At 48.0% G+C, this 19,328-nt stretch overlaps 1 protein-coding gene across 1 annotated transcript in view; it reads right to left on the reverse strand.

The window, feature by feature from the left end:
* LOC100872195 (protein Fe65 homolog) overlaps positions 1-19,328 on the reverse strand; it is a 112,183-nt gene that overhangs the window by 34,993 nt on the left and 57,862 nt on the right. The window contains exon 4 of the mRNA XM_086906487.1: positions 8,670-8,979. Coding sequence (XP_086762613.1) covers positions 8,670-8,979 — 310 coding nt within the window. The remainder of the gene's footprint in view (positions 1-8,669; positions 8,980-19,328) is intronic.

A 19,328-nucleotide genomic window follows, 5' to 3' on the forward strand; every position in this document is an offset into this window, starting at 1 on the left:
TCTGCGAAGATAGTTTGCGAAGAAAAGATGCCAAGCAAGATGCGCGGAAACGTAAGAAGAGGGAATACATCTTCTTCCGTAAACATCGAGAAACCAGCAGTGAATCAATCACGACGATGCTTACGTTTTACTTAGACCGTTTATATTTATTCGATACGATATGCCCTATCGAATCTCGAACGATTTTTTTGATCATCTCGAACATTTACATAACGTAATCACGTCTCGAGATTCTCGAGAGTAACGAGGAATAAATCGCAGAGCACGGAAGAAACGTTCGATTCCGAATCGTTTATCGAGATTCGCCGAGAAAAAAAAAAAAGGTAGAGAAGAAAGATAGACGAGGGTTTTTCATAAGCTCGAGGAGCGATATTGCAGGACGAAAAAAAGGAAAAAAGACATTCGGAGACAGAAATTTTGGTGAACAGTCGAGCGTTTCCTCCGCCGAGGTGCTCGAAAAATCCGCAATATCCGGTGCATTTCGGCAAGCCAACGGCCGGTGTAAGCATTTTAATAACAAGCAAGGGACGCGCGGATGTGTTGGCGCGCCTCTTCCAGCGATGCCCCGTCGATTTGCATGAAATTGAAAGCCTCTTGGCGGTGCGCCGCGATCGACGCTCGCCTCTCTCGTTAGAATGGAAATCGCGGATTGAAATTTTCAGCGACCGACCGCGTCCCCTCGTGCGTGAACAACCGCGGCCGGCTACATTTTTTTCCGCCCGCCCACCAGATCGATGAGTCGAGCGTATTCTTCCGCTCGGCCACCCGCGTTGAAGAAATATCGCTGAATATTCGCTCGAATTCGAATCCTCTTTCTCTTCGTTTCAATCCTCCGATTTCATCCCCTTGGAAACATATATATATATATATCTCCATCACGATATTATTATTTATATTTTCCAAATAACGAACGATTCGAGCTCGTTCGCTTTCATTCACTTTTATCATTAAAAAAAAAAAAAAAAAATTCTCAAACGAAATTCGTTCCATTCGTACGAGTTTAAAATAATTATCGGCGACCGAGTATCGATCCTACCGATGGAAATTTCGAGATTGAGAGGCGTGTAATACAGCGTATTTCACGTAGGTGGGAATCGAAGCTTTTCACCGGCGGAGGTATCGCCTCGAGAGAGATCCCGTTACACGATACGCTTTCGTTCCCTTCCTCCCCCCTTTCCCCCTCTTCCTCTTCCTTCCTATCCTCCCGATACCGTGAATCGTCGTCGTCGTCGTCGTCGAACGCGCCGCGTCGAGATTAAATCTGATTGGGAAAAAAAAAAAAAAAAAAAAAAGAAAAAAGAAAAACACGGCATTCACCACATGTTCACCGCCACGGCTGCTTTGAAGATGGTATTTGTATCGGGGATGCGGTACATTCCGTCCCCCGTGCGACGCCGTATTTATCTCGGTGGGCGTGGAATCGATACGCGTTTATAGTCGGACGTCGAGCTATTGTAAGATGGCCAGGTACGGTATATGACGTGTATAAACCGGGTGTAACAAAAGGAGGGTAGGTGTAGGAGAAAGAGAGAGGATCCATCTACGAACGGCAACGAACCGCATGGAGAGACGCGTCGCAATACGGTGTTCCGCAATGCAGCGTTCCTAGACGAGGGAGAGAGAGAGAGAGAGAGGAGGAGGAGAGCAATTTCTCGCTTCGCTATTATAATATGAATCGAGCGTATTCAACGTTTCCTTTTGCCCTGCGCGACCTCGATCTCGATGCTAAATGCTATTTCCGCCTTTCCGCAAATTTCAAACTCTCTCTCTCTCTCTCTCTCTCTCTCTCTTTGTTTTTTCGTTCTCGAGTATATCACGCACGCGCGTTATCGACGGCGTGATAGAAATTTTGGAAAATCCGTCACGACGAAGTGGCGTCGATCCACTTATCGGTGGAAATCTGTTTTCCGAGCAACAAGCAAGCGTTCGTGGAATTTCTCCACTTAGATGCGTTGTTAATTTTTCGAAATCGTACTCCACGGCACGGAATAAATTTTACAAGCGCCCTTGTCGAACGGCTCGACAAAAGTGTCGCTCGATTCGATTTGAAGAGCATCGAAACACGATCGAGGATCGATTTGAACGCGGCAAGATAAAAAAGGAAAGGAAGAGGAAGAGAGAGAGAGAGAGAGCCGGTGACCGAGTTCAATTTCATCGTAGTTAAACGGGTGGAGGAAGGCATCAACGTCCCGAGCAGAGAAATCATCCAATTACGGCCGATGGCAGATAATCGATAAGCCGCAATAAAAGTTCGATCCGCGGATAGTCGTGAAAGTTTTATCGGGAAGGGGAAACGCGGCCAACGCGAGACCGCGAATGCGGCGTATGCGCGGATGCATTCGTTGCATTATTTAAACGTTTGGCATTATAGTTGCCCAGCTTTCTAACCCAGCTTTCTACCGTGCACGAGCGTCGGTATCACCTCGTCATCCTCGTGGCTACCCCCACTCCCATCCACCATCGCGAAACAACAACGCGTCGTTTATTCTTTGCTGTTCTACCGCTATGCTTCGCGTCTCTTCGTTAGCTCCACGATGTTTACGTTCCACGGTACTCGCCAACTCCCCTCTCCTGCTACTCTCTCATCAACCAAGTTTCTCAAGTTCCGCGCCGTCTCGCCGCTATGCACTGACCCCTACTACTTGCGCGCCGCTACGAGTTCATTAGCAAACTGCCCGATTAACCCGTCTTCGAGCCTCTGTCTCCGATACCTTCCCCTTTTGCACTTGTATTTAATATTCAAGAAGGTTAGCAATCGAGTAACAAGAGTCTCTATGATGTAATTATATTATATATATTTACATTGGTAAATAAAATGTAGGATGATGATTATACGAGTGCAAGAAGGTTAAAAGTAAATTTCGAAGCAAATTCATTTCCCCGGAAACCTTGCCTATTTCATCGTTCTTTTTTTTTTTTTTTTATATCGATGGAAGAGGAAGAATAAAACATACGGAATCAGGATCAAAGAACGATGGAATAATACGCGTGACCTCGGTTCACGAAGAGGGACAGGATAGATATACATACATATATATATATAGGGGCGGGATTATGCGCGGATATCAATTGGAAATCTTGGAGGAGGGACGTTCCAGTTTTCGTGAAACGTTCCCTCCGCGTTTTTTATTCGACGCGTGATCGACGATAATGTCCAAATTCCCCAGAAATATTCCATGGAAATAAAGAAAGCAAGAGAGTGTTGCAAGTAACGGCGTAAAAGGGATTACAGAACAGAGTGGCGGGGACTATCCGTAAATTTCCATGGCGTATAGCGCGAGACGTGACGGATTTCGAGATACAGCGACGATTTCGTGCGGAACGCATACGATATCGCCTTGTCCAACCCTCGATCGGATTTCGTTCGAAGGTCAGAATAACAGAGAATATTCTAGACGAATGGTGGAAATAAGAAATATTCGATTAACCGATATTTTTCTGTTTCTTTTTCTTCTTCGCAGGAGGAGAGAAAAAAGACTCCGTTTCGCTCGTCCCTCGTCTTTTTGTTCCGAAACGAGCGTGACGAAAAGCACGGAAAAGGTACGGAATCGGAGAGACCACCCTCTGTTCTGTTCGTTGATCCTGACGTAGGTTGCGGTTTGCAGGAGGGTGGCAACGAAGGAAACTGAAGGCGCGGCGCCTGGAGGGGAGGAGAGCAGGCTGTAAAGAAAAGCTGCCCTAACAAAGGCGCCTTATTTCACGCCCAATGTATATGTTCCCGCCTCAGACACGATCGTTAAGATACCTATCCTTGCGAGGTGCGAGTTCCGCCACTTCTAGCCTCCTCCTCCTCCTCTTTCTCCTTCCTTTTTTCTCCTCTCGCAAAACCCTCGAAAATGGTTCGTTCGTTCTCACGGCGCCTTTCGGCTTCCAGCACTCCGGAGGGTGTTGTCCAAGTGACTTACAACTCCTCCTCGGACGCGTGAATTATCCGAAAACTTCCTCCTCCTCCTCCTTCTTCTTTTTCTCCTCCGTTTTATCGAGTACCGCCGATATTTTCACATCTTTTGAAAAGTCGACGATCGAAAAATACGCATAGAGAATAATATCTCATAATATATATATGCTGGCTTCTCTTCTTTGAGAAACGTATCGTCGCCGCGATAAACGGGAACAAGAGAACATACGACGTTAAGATGTTCCCCTCCTCTCTTCTTCGCTGAGACGACGTTATTGTATCACTCGAGGACTAGCGATTCGCTTCGAATGGCGATGCTCGTCGTTCCTTACGGGTTCACGCTTCCTGAATGGGTGAGATCCAACTTTATCGGAATATAGTTACGAGGCGGAAGGCTTTGTGGCCGCCGATTATGCGCGCGCCGGGTATTCAACGCGTAGCAGGTCTGTCGCGATAGTAAAAATGAAAAGGCGTCGCAAATGATAATCTCTCGACCAGATCAACGAATCAATGAAACGAGTTATCGAGTTCGTATTACCCCCGTTCGTAAAAACGGGGGCCAAGGATAAATCGTATGCGCTTAAGAGGAAGAGGAGAAGAAATTATCGAATTACCAGCCACGAAAGCTCGAACGGATGTTTCGTGTCGGCAGCCACTCGAGGATAATCGGTCCATTTGACGGCGATCGAGAACAAAAGAGCAAAATGACGCATAATAACGGCGATCCCGTTGCTTTTTTCCTGCAAGAGGCACGGTCCTTGGACGGAGATCGATGCGGATCGCATTAATCTACCTCTGTCCGCCCTCTCCTTGCATCACTGCGAATACGCGCGATGCAGATACCGAGCCAGGATAAAGAATAATGCGGATGTTATTAAGCGCGTCGTGCCCATGTTCCCATGCTCTTCTCCAGCTTTTGGAAAATATATAACCCGTGATGAATCGTGGTGCATCCTCCTGGTTCGATTCTGTTCCAGTATTGCGCTATTGCCTCTCTTCCTTCCGCCCGCTTCGAAATTTCCGTTCGCTCGAACGCGATTCATTCCAACGCGTCGAATTTCATTTTTTCCTATCTGTATCGATTCTTCCCCCCTCCCCCCCTATTCTTTTTCTTCGAATCTCTTCCTCTTTCGAGAGGGAGGTAAAAAAAAAGAAAAAAGAAAGAGAAAGAAAGCGAGGTCGTGAAAGGGAATCTTGTTAGAGCCAAAATGCCAAAGACGAAGGATCGTTAATTGATACCGGTGCCGTTCCTCTTAGATCCGACCCTTCATTTGTACTTTGACGGTTTTTCAAGCTCGTTTCGTTCGCGGTGAAACACGCGAGGCTTTCGATTTCTTTCGCAATCTAAAAGAGATTCCCTCAACTTCCGTTTCCTTCGAATTATATCCTTTGAGTCCTCGCTTCAAAGAGGCGGGGAAACATCGTTCTAACCGGCGGCCAAGACACGAGACGGCTCGCCACCTAACTTTCTCCCTCCCTCCTTTTCAACGCTCGTCCCATCAAAGCGGAATAAGATTAAGGGTTGTAGGCGGAGATTCGACGCGAGTATGAGAGATAGGGGCGAGAGTAGGAGGCAAGTTTGTCGCAACTTTAGATGAAGTTCAATCTCGAAGCGAGGCGATCGTCGTTGCAATCCAAATACTCTTCTTCCGTCCAAACGAAGACAAGACTCCCTTTTTCGCGGGCTTATCGGGCTAATATCCGGAAGGTTGGAACGAAATATCGAGACGCTTCGCGTCTAGATTCCCATCAGATCCCCCCCAGTTTCCCTTCCTTCTATTTCTTTGAGATCGGCCAATTTTCGTTCTTCCTCTCTCTCTCTCTTTCTCTCGTTGACAAAGTGACCGCCGTCCCTCGAAATTGCACGGGCCGTCTTCCAACACATTTTTGTCGATTCGATGTCGCCAGATTCTATCCAAACTTACGGGTGCAAACTTTTCCTCGCTAAACTTTCCCAATCGCGACGAATTTTCCACCCAAGAGTTGCGATTCATACTCTCGGCATCGAGAGAAACTTGCCTCGTTTGTCGGGATACTGCCACGATCGATTTACTTATCGCGATACACCACGTTTCCGTTTATCGCCACTGTTTCTAACTTTAACCTTTAACAGACAGTAGCGCGATCTCTAGGTAGTTGCAACTCTGAGCGATAAGGAGATAAGGGGGGCAAACGTAATCGAAATCGTCCGACTCAAAACCGAGTTTCGAAATCGTCGCGTTTCAAATTTACAATTTTAAGAATTAAAACAATTGTTTCGACGCGATCCATTTTTCGAACGAAAGAGAGAGAGCTAATAATTCGTTTCACCCTCTCCGAAAAATTTCTCCCCGAACGAACGAATGCGAACGACGCGAAACGCGGGTATATCGAATCTCGAGTCGGAACAACCTACTCTTCTGCTCTTCTGCGCGACGCAAACGAAGTTAAGAGGAAAGAGAGATGGTGGAAAAGATTCGACGAGCGGCAATTACCTCGACCGGTTGACGAATAATCAACTACGTTATTGGATTACCGATTTTCCGGGGACGATGACGCGCGCAGCCATCGTCGGATGCATGGAATTATAGGGGCACGTCAAGTGCCTAACAACGTAACGCCGCGTACGTTTCAGGCGCATCAGCGCAAACGAGGTTAACGTTGCACCACGATGAAAGCTGCACCCCGGCCAAATTCGCTTTTCCGCTGTGCCTCGACCGGAAAATTCGATCAGCTGCGACGAATTGTCGTTCGTTGATGGCTTCATTACCTTACTTACGTAGGAGTCGTCGCTGACATTCCGAAATGTTTGCTTCTCCGGCCCTGTTCCTTTCAATTTCTCTTCGCGCGATTACAAAGATCGAATTCTATTTTTCCTTCCCTTTCGAGACCGAGTCTACGTCGAATCTAATACTACACGTCTCTATTTCAATTTTCCAAGCCAACTTATTCTCCCTTCCTTTCTCCCGTTCGCGTTCGAAATAATAGAGCGAGAAGGATGATGGTCGTTGAAAGGGCAGCGAAATACCAGACAAGAATCTCTCTTTAGTTGATCGGCCGTTGAATCGCGATAAAAGTTTTCAATCGAACTCGATCGTTCCAAGCCAACGCATACGCACAGTGGCGGGTTCCAGGGAGAGACTGCGTTCACTCGATCAGACGGCACGACGACGGACCGAATTTAGGCAAGTTGAAAGGGGAAGAGCGGCGGAAAGGAGAAGAGGGTAACGAAGGGTGGGACAGGAGAGGAAGTCTTTGGAGAAGGAGGAAGAAGAAGCCACCTTTCAGCCGCGCAGAACAGAAGTATGCACCCTCTGCCAGACGCCAGGCGTTTCCTTAATTGCATTTTTATGCTCGCCCGGATTTCCAAGCTGCGGAAAAAAGACGAGAGGAGGAGGGGAGGAAAATGGAACGGCGAGAAGAGAGAGCAGTTTATTATCCCCGCGCCTGGAGAAGAGAAGCTCCCCCCGTCCCCCATTAACGTCCGCGTCTCGATCGAACGTGGTCCAGGCCTCGTGATGCTACGATTTTTCCCCCTGTCGTTAAAAAAACCGTCCGTTCCGTCTTCGATAATTATCCGTATAGGGATTCGAACGAATTTGCACGTCGATAACGAGATAAAGAAGCGTACTCCTTCTTTTCGAAATTCCTTTCTTTCGTTTCTTTTCTTTTTCTTTTCGATTTGTCGCGAATGGAATCGATCTGGAATCTAATTCGAAGGGAGGGGGAAAAGGAGATTCGATCGAGGTTCACCAAGGAGAAGACCTCTCGTTCGCGAGATTAACGAGGGCAGAGGCCAATTCCAAACATCGCCGACAAAAGGTCCTCGAGACGCGAAGATGAGGAGGTGAACGCGGGGGCGTGAGCGTCGAAGTAGACGAGGAGAATTCCAGATCGTTGAGCAATTCGCGAGCGCTGTGTACGTTCGCGTTACACGAACAACTTGGAATCGTTTGCCGAACAACTTGCTCAACTTTCCACTCGCTTATAGTTCTTGAAAAAGGTCTTGATTCTGGCGGCGAAAGGAGGCGAGAATTTGGCGGATCGATTCGAGCGAAGAGAGAATCTTCGCTTCGAGAAGTAGGCGAGGGAGAGCATTCCCTTCGAGAGAGAACGTTTATCAGAGCATTGGATAACAGCGTGGAAAAGGACAAAGGAGTTTTGGAGAAGTTGGACCGATCGAACGAATATCTCTTCTCCCCCCACTCGAATCCGTGTAACAGTCGGGAATAAGTTGGAAACTTGCTTGTACCATCGAAGCCCATTCGTTCCTTCTGTCCAACCTCTCTTTCACGGTCCCGGATTTATTGAAATTTTATGCGCTAGTCCGATGAGGTCCGAGCTTCCAACACCACTTTTATCAACGACTCTGCCTCGTCGGATCTTATATCACGCGGAACGACCACCCGAGGAACATTCTCGGCGAGCCGATTCCTCGATTTCGCTTCTCCAACCCGATTTCTCCTTTATACCGGCCACCACCCCTTTCCATCTTCCAGCCCGGGTATATTACGTATGGGAAAAATTTCGAATATCCGAGACTCGCACGGTCTCGCAAAAGCACACAATTTTAATAATATTTCCCGGTGAAAATAAGTCGCGCGAAAGCCATCATTCGATTCCTCGCCGGATCGTGGTTATACCCGATTTTTCTAAATTTTCAAAATTCTATTCTATTCTAATCGTAGAGTATTCTCCAGTTTTCCAAATTTTTCCCTTTTCCTTTTCTTTTTCCGAGAAACGAAGCGTTCGATTATTCGATTCGTTGTTTCACGAAACTTAGTCTACTCACCCTAGGTTGTGGTTGTCGGTGTTGTCCTGCGCGTCCTCCGTCACGGAGTCCTGGGTGAGAGGACCTTGAGTGACGTCAACCCCCATGCTGCCCAGATCCAACGTGGCATACGTTCTGCGCGCTTGAACCCTCGTGCCACCGCCCCCGCCGCCGCCGCCAGTCACTTCGCCGCTTCTGCCGCCGTTCCCGACCAATTCTTGATACAACTCATCGTACAGGGAACTCCCGTTCTCGTTGCTGTTCAGAGCATCGTCCAGGCGAGCCGGGTCCAAGTGGTAATTCGGATTCTCGAAAGAGAGCAGACCGTTTTCTGCGGACAAACGTTCGTTTCGTGTGAAAATTCTGTTTCGATCGATTTTTAGAGAAGGAGAAAGAGAGTCGTATGTCGGTCGTTCGAAAGGGAAAGGTTAGAAAATTTCGCACAAATTCGTGAAATTATTTTCGTGCTTTCGTCGGTGATGAAAGGCTTATTATCGGTAGACAAAGCGAAGCAGACGTTCGTCACTCTCGCGATAGTTTAAAATAGGTGTAGCCAACAGGGACGATAATGCAAAAGCATATTTGGATATAGTGTACGGAAATTTTGTTATTTTGCGGAAATAGCGATGGAGCGTGATAGGAGGAGAGAGAGAGAGAGACAAAGAAATTTACACACCGACACGAAAATTTGTCGAAATAATGCGAAAGCCAGTCGTCGAGGTGAGTACTAACGTCGAAGTGAAAAAAAAAAAAAAAAAAATCAGCGAAAGAGAAATAAAAGATGGTCCTCGAAGCGGCAAACAGAGGAGGAAGCGAAAACGAAGAGCGGAGTGGATCAATCGCGAGGAGACGTCATCCGAGTCGAGACGATCCGAGTTTCGGAATCCTCAGGGGAGAGGAGGTAGCGGAATTCCTTCTTTTCTTTCGAGAGAAGAAGAAGAAGAAGAAGAGGAGGAGGAGGAGATTGAAAACATTGACCGTCGATCGTTCGTACCAGGTGAAAAGCGAGGAGCGAGGAGTGAAATTCAAGCTTGCGGCAGAACAGAGAAAAAGGAGAGAGACAGATACCGATGATTACGATGATTGCTATTAATCACGGTGTACGCTACTCACTGATGATCCTCAGCAAGACGACAATCGCTAGAAGAACGTTGTAGAGAAATCGAAAGAACGCATCCATGCCAACTTGACGCCGGTCATATTGTTAAAAAAAATCTCGGCCGATAATCGTGAAACGTTGCCAGAGAGAAGCTCCATGTACTTATCGACAACATCGAGTTACGTCGGTGCCACGTATATATATATATACATATATACACCCACGTGTAAATACAAGATCGTGGAGCAGGACAGCTTGGAGGAACGTGTGTACGTGTACGAGGTACGTGTCTAAGACGAATCTCTCCTTGGCCTCCTTTGTCCCTCTCTCCTTCCTTCCTTCCTTCCTTCTATCCTTGACACTCCTATCTCCTCCACCGTGTATCCGTCTCTCTTCTGTCCCTCCCCCCTGGTATTGATTCAACCGCGAGCTTTAAGCCCCGTGCTTCGAGAGCTCGAGAGCTTCTTTCGGTCAAAGGGACGCGGAGAGTTTCGCGCTCGACCGGAGTCGTTTGTCAGAAACCGCGATTAATCGCTTCGATCCGCATTACTCTTCCTCGACTTATCTCTGGATTAAATTTACGAACCACGGTTCGAGGGGAGGAGAGGATAAAAAGATTCGAAAAAATTCGGATTAATCGAGTGGATTCGCGCACTCTTTTTCAGGGGACGATCGAATCGTTCCCGTCATCGTCTTTTCCTCGACAGTTCGGTTGCTCTTGCGAAACTGCAGGGTCATCGACGAGAGAGAGAGAGGTAATCAATCGATCGAATTACGCGAACCAAACTTGTTTCCGTTTTCCCTTTGACATCATCCCATCTCTTTCGAGATTAATTCGATTTACGTTCGTCGTCAATCGCTTTCACCGACCATCGACCGCGCTAATATTTCCCGATCGAACAAAAGGGTAATCGGGTTCTCCCCGTTCCTCGAACGACGTCGAATTTTACGAGTTGCCACGCCACGGGAATATCACGATCGGTCGCCTCAAAGCGTGTATACGCGTTCACCGTCGTCGTCTCGACGGGATTCGGAGGAAAAAACGGGTTCGTTAATTTTTCCAGCCACTCGAGTTCGTAATAATTATTCGTAGAATTCGACGAAAGTTGGATGACTCGAGGGGAGGGAGGCCGAAAGGGCGACGAATCGTGGGCTCGTTACACGTGTCACGGTAGTGGTGACGCGTTCACAGTGGTGAATGCGTTTCGTTATTTCGTTCGAAAGAAATAAGAAGGGAGGACGGCGGAAATAACGGAGAAAGGCTCGACGTGAGAGGAATAATCGAAAGCTTCGGATCGAGTTCACGACGAGAGAGAGAAAGAGAGAGAGAAAAGATGATCGTACTCGCTCCCATTAACTTCTTCCGCGTATTATATCTCGCGAATAATTTATCAATTTGCCTTCGAAAGCTTGGAAATTACGGTTAATTATTTAAAGATCAAAGAGGGTGGAAACGGTGAAAGAAGGGTAAGGGCGTAATTCGTAGGTAAGACGGAAGATGGAAAGATTTGGTTAATTCAAGAGGGAAGGCCGGATGAGTCAGCAGAAGGGTGGATCGTTCGTGCGCGACAAATTGGCTGGCGACGTGCTCGCGTTCGTGTCGCATTCCCGTTATAGATATGTCCGAGAGAGAAGCGGTGTTGCGGCCGCGAGTTCCGCCTATTTCCGAATCTCGGATCTCGTTATTTCGCGCGAGAAACTTTCTCGTCTTATGGAACAGTATATATATATATATATATCCCAACACCTCGAACTTTACACTTTACACACGAGCAACTTTCTCTCGCGCTTCCACTTTTCTAGAAGAAGAGAGGAGAAAGGCGAAAGAGGAGGTCGTATTGTTCGTACAAGGCCAAAATTCGTGGCATCGATTCGATCGTTTCCAACGATCCGAACTCGGGTTACGAGACCGCACTGCGGAGGAGAGGACAGGGGGAAGTTCTTCCCTTTTTGCAACTTTTTAAGCCGAGGAGCAGCGTCGAGTCAGCAAATTCCGCGCGAGGAAAGCCTTCGAACGGTGCATTTCGTTATTTCGGTTGGGGATGAAGAGAGCAGTCTGGAAGAAGAAGAAGAAGAAGAAGAAGAAGAAGAAAACGAGGAGGAGGAGAAGGAACGGAGGCCGTACACGAGAGTTTGAAAGTTTGGACACGCTTTCGGCGTTAGAACCGGAAGCAAGGTTGGCGGAAAGAGAAGGAGAAGGGAAGGCGTGGGAAGGCTGAACAAGGAGGACAGGAGGGAATAAGGGAGGGAGAGAACTCCGTCACCGCCCCTCGATGAGTCACCCTATCGATTCCTCGGCCGAGTCTAGATGAAGTCTAGGGGGTGAAGGGGCTCTTTACCACCGACGAGTACCTCTCCTTCGTTTTTTTCTTCTTCTTCCTTTCCTCGTCCTTTCTTTCGTCGTTCTTTCTTTTATTCTTTGACCTCTTCACCTCTACCCCTCTCTTTTCATCGACGTCCTTTTCTATATATGTATGTACGTATGTATGTATATGTACAAGCCTTTTCCACGGAATATTAACTTTCATGGGGGGGAGGGGGGCGGCGGCCGGCGGCGGCGGAAAGCAAGCTCTTGGACCACGTTCTGTCGCTACTCGTGGAATTGCGGGGGTCACGTATCTCATAAGTACCGATCGACCAACTCCATCGAGCATTCTAGTAGCGGGGGTGGTAGTCATTTTTTAACAGAGCCACGCCACGCGAACTGATCTTCTTTGCGGATCGATCGACGCTGTAATTTAAATATCCAATGCCCAACATTCGAGTTCCTATCCTCTCGATGGACGGACGAAAATTCGATTAAAGAAGGAGAGGCGGAGGGGTACGTACGGTGAATTTATTTTATTTCGAATAGATTCTCTCGTTATATTTCACGGTACGTGATCCAAAATAGAAGCGGAGAAATCGTTGGCGGGCCGCGTTCCATTCTTCTCGTTCACGGTTCACCGCGATAAGATTCTTCACGGGCCGAGAAATAAAGCGATTCTCGGCCTTCCCCCTCCCCCCTCCGCCCCTCCCTCCATGGTCACCCTTTTACGGAATTCAACCCGTTTATTCGAGCCCGGTCTTGCGATTATGTTCGATGCTGCCCGCCACCCTCTTTTCTCCAAAGCTTTTTCCGTCTCTACTCCGTCCCCTCCCCTCCCTCCGTAACAATGAAGTTACGGTCTTAAATGTCTCTCGCACGGGAGACCATAGAGAATGGGGTGCGAAGAGCCCAAGCACACCGTGTCTCGTTATGGCGAGAAAAGGCAAGGGACAATTTGAAAACCGGCCGTTAAGCTTTACGGCGGTCCGAAAATGTTGGCGGCCCTTCGAAAAGGTCAAGATTTTTTCAGGTAATGGCGCCCGACACTGCCTTCCCCCCCCTCCCTCCCCCCTTCCATCGTTGAATTTCACCATTCTCGACGATCGCTTGGCTTTTCCTGCCAAAGTGACGGAAAGTGCCGCTCCCACGAGTGTTCGTTAAAGAAACGAAAAGGCAAATTTTACTCGAAATTCGCGCGCGCGATACGATTCATACGAGGCGAAACAAGCCAAGATGTATATTCAGGAAGATCGAATGAAAACAGCTTCGAGGACGACTCCTCGTCCATCGTACTTTTACTCGAGAGGTTGCTGCGCGATGAAAGTGAAACGACGCGACGAAAATGAGAAAAAAAAGGAGGGAGGGGGGAAGAAAAGAACGCGAGCCTTCTCCCCTTCATTTTCGTCGTTCACAATCTCGTTCCTCTTTTCTCGCTCGCCGCTCGCAATCCACCGTTTCTCGGGGACGTACTCTACGTAATACTCTGGACGATGTTACGTGGATTGGCTCGAAGGATGCTTACGCCTATTTTTCTTTCCCCCCCTGCCCAACGACGCTACCACGATCGAAACACGATCGCCGCTTAGACGTCCTGGCGCCATTCGCCCACGGCGCCGCACGCAACCCTTGAACCGCCGCTGTTAGCCGCGTCGACCTCTGCCACCTCTGACCGCTCTCCGATTCTGGCTCGCCGACAACATCCACCCCTTATCTTATCCGGCTTCTCGATACCGTTCAACGCTCGGATGGATCGAGTGTAAGTGTCTTCCTCGCGTTACGAGATTGCGTTCCACTTCGATCGAGCATCTTTCTCCACCTTTTTGAAATTTAAAACGTAACTACAATCGGCACGGGGTAAAATTGATCGCGACGCGCGTGTTATTATTACCGGATAATCGCCGATCGATAGTCGACGATGCATTCGGACGGAGTGTCACGGCTCGGCGATGATTTACGTCGAGTTGACCAGTCGGGCAGACGATATATCATTCTCGCTTCTGCGTGCAACGTCCCGGGCAACTGTTTTTCCTTTTTTATTTTTTTTTTTTTAAATAAAACCAACGCGGGATCGGGAAAGCATCGAGCACGAGCGGTGAAAATTTAAATCGCATCGAATTATTCCAGCTCGTGCTGGAATTCTCTCCTCGCAACGATTTAACGATGGTAAAACGATGAGAGCGATGAGTATTTCGCGTTTTCGCGTTGGAAATTTCGAATGGACGGGGGGATAAGGTCGTAAGACGGATAAGTTCGCGCCTGTCCAGACGTCGACCGTTTTCACTTAAACGTGGTAGCGGCACTAGAAGGGTGAAAGGTCGGTGGTTAAAACTTGGCCGCTGGTTTATGACTCGTGTAAAGCAGGGACGCTCGATGAATATGAATAAGCGCCGAGTCTAATTCGCAAAGTATACACCAGCACGGTGCCAGGTACGTCTTTCAAATCCTTCTCCGCTATCTCATCCAGCCTGCTTGTTTACGACCGCAGACGGCTACTTTTCCAGATTGCTATTTGCCGATGCGTTAGCGCGCGATTTAACGAATCCTCTCTCTCACGGAATCCTTTTCTTTTCTCGCTGGAAACGTATACACACACGCGCGCGCGTATAGCTCGTAGTATTTAGCATTCGAGGCGCGGCGAGTCGAAAAATTGAATATCTGTTACACGGTCGGTGAACGAGGGGAATGGGAAGAACGATCTCCAGGGCATCGAGCGTCTCGAGACCCGTGACGCGAGATTGGGACAAAATGGGTTTCTTCGTGACAATGACGGGTGCTTCGTCACACGATTCGTTCGATTCGAGGGGTGAAAATAGGCGCTCGCGCTCGTTCATGGAAGGACAGAACGCCGTGACAGGGGAAAAAAGAGCCGTGGCGCGGTGTGTATCTCGGTGTGCGGAGAGCAGATTCTGTACACTGGCTGGTCTAAAAACGGCAACAAAACAGAAGCGAGGCGAGTCTGGCGCAAAGCCATACGTCGCTCCACCGTCTATCGATCTAAGCGTCTCTCTCTCTCTCTCTCTCCCTCTCTCTCTTTCTCTCTCCTGTCTCGAAGCGTGTTTCCGTGCGCGAGATAATTCCGATCGACCGCCAGTTTTGACGTTCGATCAAGATCGGAGTGGCGAGTGACAGGCCACCGTGCAATTTCGTCCCGATGGAAGATTTTTTCCCCACTTTTGACGTTCCTTCCCGGGATAACAATAGTTTGCCCCGAGATCGCTTTACCACCACCGAGTGGAAAATAATTTTCGAAGATTCGCCCGCTTCTATTTTCGTTGGATCGATATCGGGTTTTTATATTATTAGAGAGGGCGAAAATTATAATTTCGTTCGAAAAATTTTTTTCCAAGCGATTCTTTTTCTTTTTTTTTTTTTTTTTTTCTCCATCCTCGATGAAGAGACGAAGAATCCTTTTAAGAATTCCGCCCGATCGCTATTAAGACGAATTATACAAATTTATGCGAGAGAGTCCTGCAAGTTAAGCTGCATTTCAACGTTAAGTCAGAAATCCGAGTTTGCCCGTCCTCCTGCATTCGCGATGAAAGAAAAGAACGGAGAGAGAGAGAGAGAGAGAGGGAGGGAGGAAACGTTCCGGAAACGGCAGAGGTAATCTAATTTGACCGCTACGTCTTCTCTACGCTCTACGTTCGTCAACCGCCATCTTGAAACCGTTCCGAGTATCCGGCGGATGCGAATCGATATTTCAAGGACGGACTCTGGTACTGGTAAAATAATTAACCAGCGAGTAGTAGTCTAGCGTAGTTCGCCGGATCGAAGAGGATCGTGGCATTAAACGCGGAAACAGAGGAAAACGTGGCGAGACGCGAACTTTTCTATTTTTTACCTTTCGCCTCGACTATTATTACTTTGAATAATTGAAACTGTTCGATGAAGAACGGAGAAGATCTTGATTAATCGGATTACGAATCACGAATGGAAATGGGGGAAAAGAAACGTATCCGACAACGCGTCTTTTTTTTTACTTATTTACTCGATTACGGAAAATCGACACGAATTGGTCGAATTGGCGCAATTATTTCGAATGGTCTGGAAAGTTGGAAAGGTGGTTAACGGCGTAGAGAGATCGACGAGAGAGAGAAGCTGTCGGCCTCGCGCGAGCGCGAATCGCGCATGTACACGAAGCAGGGACGCGTAGACGAGAGAGAAGTAGAAATGCAGGGCGACGACTTGGAGTGTGCGCCGTGAACGAGGAGGGGGGAGGGTCTCGTCCTCGTTAGATTCGCATTTAGATTAAACTCGGTGCCGCGGTAATAACCTAAGTTTGGTCATCATTTTTTCCTCCCCGCGATCGCGGGCCAAACTCCTCTTCCCCGACTCCGAGCAACCAGCGTTGCCAAATGCTGGATATTCGAAATTCGAAAGTACGTCCAAGAATTCTCACCATTTCTCGCGTAAACGTTAAATCGTTCGATTATCATTTCGATCGATCGAGTTTCGAGAGCAAAGAAACGATCGAAGGGGAGGCGTTAATTTGATAACGGAGAGCGATAAATCTCGATCGCGATTTTAACGCGTTTTAACGCGGGAGGAGGAGGAAGCTTTATCGCGGTTCTACAGTTTTTCTACAGGAAACTGTTTCCTCGGGGAATATCGCGTTGGCACGTGTACTCAAGCGACGCGAGATCGAGCCATTTTTACCGTGTGAGCGGGAAAAGGATATTTCTGCCCTAGCAGTTTCGATCGCCGTTATTCACCCGAGACGCCCAAGATATATCAACTCGCCTTTTACGTACCGAAATCCGCCGACGTTTCTCTCGCTCTCCGCGAGTATTACACTATGCGCGATACTTTTAGTTTTATTATCGGAGTAAATAAAAGTATGGCCTCCATCCACATATGCAGGGGAGTTATTTCTGAGAGAATATTTCTCGTATTCTCTTCCCCACGATCGAACGAACGAAAGAAAGAAAGGTGGAAAAAGGTTATTCCTTGGTCCGGTTTCCCAACGTTTCGCACCTTAAACCGTGGACGTCCGTGGAGCGGCACGTACGCGTCGTACAGGCGGGTTAGATGCATGTTTTACAGTACGCCCGTAAAACCGATATTGCGTCGGTTGAAATTTTTAGCAAGGATCCGATATCCGAGATGCCATCTCGACTAATCCTCTTAACTATGGGGCAAGCCGAGTTTTCCCGCCACCTTTACGACACGACGTCGCTTTTTTATCGATTCCCGTTCGACCCCTCTTCTTAGACACGGTTTACCGTCCGCCCCATCGCCCTCGAGAATTTCCCTCTACGATCAATTTCGCGAAATAATTTCTCTGTCGTTCCGAAAGTGCGCCACCTCGAACGACCGATAAACCACCCGGCAACAACTCATTTTGTACACGTACTAGGCGTTTGTTTATGGCCCGTCCCCACGGCACGCCCGATCCTATAGATTATGTAAAGAGAACGTAATAGACTCTGGAACCGGTGGATTATCGGGATTACAGGGGGGGGGAAACGCGCGTCGAGTACCGCGTTTCGACGAAGAAACTATCCCTGGATTACAAGCCGCGGCTTTCACTGCGACAATTTTCATTATCTCGTGCACGCCACTTTAACGCATTACGTGCTAAGCGTTGCGACTATTCGCTCCTGTTGCTTGGACGATACGATGGTAATTCGATTGCTCGCCACCGATAACATCTGACCGAAGCGATTTGCTTCGTCAAATTTCCAACAACTTGCTTCCAAAACTTTTCAAATTTCGTTGACGGACGATATTTGCAAAAACTCGCGACTATTCGGTCATGTTGGTTGGACAACGATAATTCGATTGTTTGGCAGCGTGAGTAGCGATAACACCTGGCAGGTGAAGCGACGCCTCGATGCCTCGTCAAATTTCCAAAAACTTGCGACTATTCGGACGGTAATTCGATTGTTCGCGAGTCCGGCAAATTTGGAAAAAATAAGATCAGCGATCCTATACGATAAACTTAAAATTCCATATCCGTGTGGAAAAATTTTTCGCGCTACCTCTTAAACGTTTACCAAGGGTGATACGCGTAGCGATAAACCGCGCGGTTTATCGCGACCCGAGGTCTCGAGGTAAGGCGAAAGTTTCGGCTCGAAGAGGAGGAAAACTTCTCGATTAACTTCGCTCGGAGGTGGAGGAGGAAGAATCGAAAAAAGCGCGGGGTTCCCCGCTAACGGACGTTGGTTAAAAAAGTTTGGTTTTAACGGGTTAAAAATGCGGCGTATCGGGGATAACGAGGCAAACTCGCGGTGAAATATTTTCCGTATTGTCCGTGGTCCGACCGGTTCGAAAAGCCAGCCAGCGATGGAAATTCGTACGAAATTTCAGTGGCGAGACGTAATGATAATAATCTCGCGGCTGAAAAATATATTCGGATCTTGGGCGTGAATTTTGTCTGGCCGGGAAGTTTGGTGAATTACGCGCGGATGGAAGGCGGGTATACCGTTCTCGACCCTTCGCTCGAGCGGAAGGAACCGGTTACAAGGAGATTTCCCGAGGCGGATACTACCATCGGCAATAATAACGGTATCTCTCGGCGATATTGGGGATACGCAGATACGATAGCTCTTACGTACGCTACGAGGCAGCGTATTAGAAAAATATCGAAGAAAATATTATTTTTAAGAGGGAATATCTAGAGCGGAATTCATTCGCGGCAACTCGATTCTTATTAGTTTAGGATTATTTTTCTAAAGAAATATATATGTGTGTGTGTGCCGCGCGCGCGCGTTATAAGATTCGCATCCCGAAATTACACGAGTTATGGAGCAGTATTCTCGCTCGAATCGTGGAAAATTTACACAAACATAGGAAGGGAAGGAGTAACTTCCCCGCTCTTGCTCGCCTCTGATATTCCGTTTAATCTGGGGAGAATTGTCTGTTCTCGTTGGGAGAAGCAGGCGTTACGGCAGGTGAAACGAGGTGCAATATGGGCGCCGGTATCGTTCGCGGTGGAAGGGGTTATAAAGAGATTTCCCTCCGGCGGGGAGAAATATTAGCGGCAATAACAGTATTTCTCGCGATATTAGCTGCTAGTCGTTTAATTCTTCTATACCATCCTTCGTACGCCACCCTTCCCGATACCTCTTCACAACCGGCCGTTTCTCTTTCGCGTCTCTTTTAATTGAACCGCCAATCCCCTGCCTTTCACCCTTTCCTCGGGGGTTCGAACAATTCTGAGAATCGTCGAGACGTATCGCTGGCGAGTCGCCAATCGATGGAGGAGCAGGCGAGATTTTAGTGGTTTTCACCGGTCAGCCAATCGTGCCACCGCTTTCGATGCTTCGTTCGA

The sequence above is a fragment of the Apis florea genome, unplaced genomic scaffold (genome assembly GCF_048593485.1).
Source record: "Apis florea isolate Af1SG1 unplaced genomic scaffold, ASM4859348v1 contig_2495_pilon, whole genome shotgun sequence".
In the NCBI taxonomy this organism is placed as follows: Eukaryota; Metazoa; Arthropoda; class Insecta; order Hymenoptera; family Apidae; genus Apis; species Apis florea.